Source organism: Microtus ochrogaster, chromosome 4, assembly GCF_000317375.1.
Source record: "Microtus ochrogaster isolate Prairie Vole_2 chromosome 4, MicOch1.0, whole genome shotgun sequence".
Taxonomy (NCBI): Eukaryota; Metazoa; Chordata; class Mammalia; order Rodentia; family Cricetidae; genus Microtus; species Microtus ochrogaster.
The window spans coordinates 20,311,645-20,315,453 of record NC_022011.1 but is presented as its reverse complement, the minus strand read 5'-3'; the positions used below and the strand labels follow the sequence as shown (position 1 = coordinate 20,315,453).

General features: G+C 45.1%; 1 protein-coding gene across 1 annotated transcript in view; it reads left to right on the top strand.

Annotated features, from left to right (window-relative positions):
* Positions 1-3,809, top strand: part of Wwp2 (WW domain containing E3 ubiquitin protein ligase 2) — a 123,682-nt gene that overhangs the window by 40,362 nt on the left and 79,511 nt on the right. The window contains exon 5 of the mRNA XM_005345707.2: positions 1,779-1,916. Coding sequence (XP_005345764.1) covers positions 1,779-1,916 — 138 coding nt within the window. The remainder of the gene's footprint in view (positions 1-1,778; positions 1,917-3,809) is intronic.

The following is a 3,809-nucleotide window of genomic DNA, read 5'->3' as shown; positions in this document are numbered from 1 at the left end:
TCTCCAGCCCCATATTTTTAAAACTTTAGTATTTATTTTAAATTTATTTATTTTATATCTATGGGTATTTTCTTTGCATGTCTGTCTGCATACTAGAAAAGGGCATTAGATCCTATGGGACTACAGTTATAGATGGTTGTGAACCACCATGTGGATGCTGGGAATTGAAACCAGGGTCTCTGGAAGAGCGAACAACCAATGCTCTTTATCACTGAGCCATCACCCCAGCCCCTGTAATTTTATTTTTAAGGTATATTTTCATGTGCATGTGTATTTACCTATATATATGTGTATGTGTGTACATACATGCATATGTATGTGTGTATGTATGTATGTTTACCACATGCATATAGTGTCTGCAGAGTCCATAAGAGGGAGTCACATCCCCTGAAACTGGAGTTACAGACGGTTATGAGCTACCATGTGGTTGCTGAGACCTGAACCCAGATCCACTGCAAGAGCAGCCAGTGCTTTCAACCTCTGAGGCATCTCTCTAGTCCCATGTTGGTTTGTTTTTTCTTTAAAAATTTTGTGTGTATGTTTGTGTCTATATGGGTATATGTTGCCCATAGAGTCCAGAAGGGGGTGTCAGACTCCCTGCAGCTGGAGCTAAAAGTGGTTGTGAGCTGACAGATGTGAGTGATAGGAATAGAAGTCAGGTTCTGTATATGAGTAGTACATGCTCTTAGCTGCTGAACCATCTCTCCAGTCCTTCTGTTACGTTCTTAAAGGAGCTGGGTCTGTCTTGGGTTGGAAGCTGCCTTTCATTTTTCTCCCCATTGGGGAGAGGACCAATCCCCAGAAAATATTCAGATTTACTTTAGTGCTCATGGAAACTCTTTATCCATAGACTATCTTGAGCTAGAGCAATGGTTCTCAGTCTGTGGGTCTCAATCCCTTTGCGGGTGAACAACTTTCTCACAAGGGTCGCCTAAGACCATTGGAAAATACAGATATTTACATTATCATTCCTAACAGTAGCAAAATTATAGCTATGGAGTAGCAACAAAAATAATTTTATGGTTGGGAGTCACCACAGCATGAAGAACTATACTAAAGGGTCACAACATTAGGAGGGTTGAGAGCCACTGCTCTGGGGACAGGAATGATAGCTTATAACAGTGTAACCCCAGGTAACACAGGAGATGAAGTGCCGGGTTGGGTGCAGGGCAGCCAAGGAGGAAGAATCTAGCATGAGGTTATTTCTTCTAAAACCTGTGGACATCTGCCTGCTGGTTCTCATCCTGTAACTACTGAACGACCTGGAGATGGAGCCTCCAGCTGCTGACTGGACCAAACTGAAGAGAACTAAAGTGTTGGTTGTAGATGGATATTGCCTGATTGGAAGCTGTTGAGTGTGCCCTGACTCAGGGCAGGTAGGGCTGGGGTATTTGCAGGGCCGTTTCTTGTTTTGTCCTTCCTATGCGTTAGTAGGGGTATAGCTTGCCCCCAGGTTTTTTCTGTGCCCCATCAGTAACCTTGCTCTCTGCATACTAGTTTGTAAGCAAGCACACAATACTATAAAGATGTCGTAGCTAATGTGGGAAGGATATAAAGGGTCTCGGGAAACAGTGTGGGTTTCCACCTGCTCAGCATGAGGTTCATTACCATTCAGCATGTTCTGCTCCACTCTTCCTCTCATGCCACAAGACACATTGGAAAGGGCGGGAAAGCTCTGCCAGGGAAGCCAGAGTAGGTGGAATGGAGGCCTCTAAATTAAAGACTTCTAATTTGTCCATTTGACTTAGTCTGTCCATGTTGCATTTTGTATCAAACAGTGGAGAACACGCAACTGACCCTGAACCTGCAGACGGAGAACAAAGGCAGCGTTGTCTCAGGAGGAGAGCTGACAATTTCCCTGGATGGGCCGACTGTTGATCTGGGAAGCGTGCCTAATGGCAGTGCAGTGACAGACGGTGAGTGGCACCCTGCGCCCAGGCTGTGCCAACACAGGGGTGGGTGGACAGAGACTCAGAGCTTGGTTAGAATACTATTTAGCAGCCCTGACTCAGAGCTAGCTCTATCTCTTCTTAGTCTCCCAGATCAAAACATGACTTGATTTTCAAGGACCAAAATAAATGTCATGTCTCTGTGTGTGATTGTTTGGATCGAAGGCAAGAAAAGCATCTTTTCATCCCATATGGCCTTGGAAATAAAACCTCTTCAGTAGATATGATTCTAGTTAAATCCTCTGGGGAGCTTGAGTGTGTTCCTATAAGATGGTGTTGGTTGGGGAGGACTGTGTATTCTTGTGGAGACACATGCAGCCAAAAAGGCTTAAGAAGGGGATAGTGAGTGTCCATCCCCCGCCCCCTGCCCTGAGTGTGGAGTGCTGGTAGTTTGTTCCATTTGATCTAGTCTGAAATTAGTCACTTCTGGATCTAACAGGAAATTATTTCATGGAATCTAAAGTCTGAAGTGGGTTGTTTCTCTCTCCTTTTTCTCATTAAATGTTTTGTTAGGTATGATGTAAGATGGAACTTCTCAGGCCGAGCACACTTTGTATAGTTTCAGGGTGAAGTGTGAATTCCCAATTCAAAGGCAGGGTTGGATCTCAGTGGTTGAGAAGAACTCTGCTCTGGGACTGGAGAGATGGCTCCACAGGGTCGAGCATTGGCTGCTCCTGCTGAGGACCTGGATGTTCCCAGCACCCACATGGTAGCTCATAATCATCTACAACTCCAGTTCCATGGAATCTGATACTTTCTTCTGACCTCCACCACATCAGGCACACACATGGTACACAGACATACATGCAGTCAAAATAAATAAACAGACAGATAAATCTTACACACCCCCTTGCAAAAACAAAAAACAAAAAAAAAAAAAAAACTTGCATTGGGCCGAGCTTTGCTTGAGGTATTTTTGGTGTGTCTTTTTGTTTGTTTGTTTTGGGGCATCATTGTTTTGTGTACTTTAACATGGACAAGCATGCATCTCTCATTGATTCAATTCAGTTGTATATAATTGAATACCTGGTATGTACTAGGTCTTAGGTGGTAGCCAAATGGCAGTGTGCAAAATTCACGACTCTCCTCGAAGTTTCTAATCTACTTGGCAGTGGGGAGGGAGAGTAAGGACAGAAATAGCCACTTAAGTGTCACTGTGATGGGACCTCTGAGAGAGAGGGCGGAAAGGTCTGAGATTCCTGTAATCGGAGGGGCCTCGTACAAACTAGAGAAGTGTTCTCAGGAAGATGGACCCTGGACTGCGAGTTCAGGCAGTGGGAGAAGGGAATGGGTGGGTCTGTGATGAAAACAGAGGGGTTGGTGTGGCTGGATTCTGGGGAGCAGCAAGGAGGGTAGTAGAGGTTAGTATGGAGAGGTGGATCTGCCTCAGAATATGCCACCACAGAGACCATGATCAGGATGAACGCTGCCCTAAGAAACAGATGGTTGCTCAAGGGCATTGTTTTTCCCTCCTCTCTGTATTCACTGTGTCACTATGTGACCCTGGCTATCATGAAACTGCCTGTTGTAGACCAGACTAGCCTTGAATTCTTAGAGATCCACCATCCTCTGCTTCCCACTGCTGGGATTAAATGTGTGTGCCACCATGCCTGGCTTCTGCTGGCTTTGTTCATTTGTCTGAAACAAGGTCTCATTATGTAGCCCTAGAACTCACTATGTAGACCAGACTGGCCTTGAACTCACAGAGATCTGCCTGTCCATCTGACTTCTTAAAAAACATTTTGTTATTACATTTAAAAAAAAATTAGCAGGCCGGCGATGGTGGTGCACGCCTTTAATCCCAGCACTTGGGAGGCAGAGGCAGGCGGATCTCTGTGAGTTCGAGACCAGCCTGGTCTA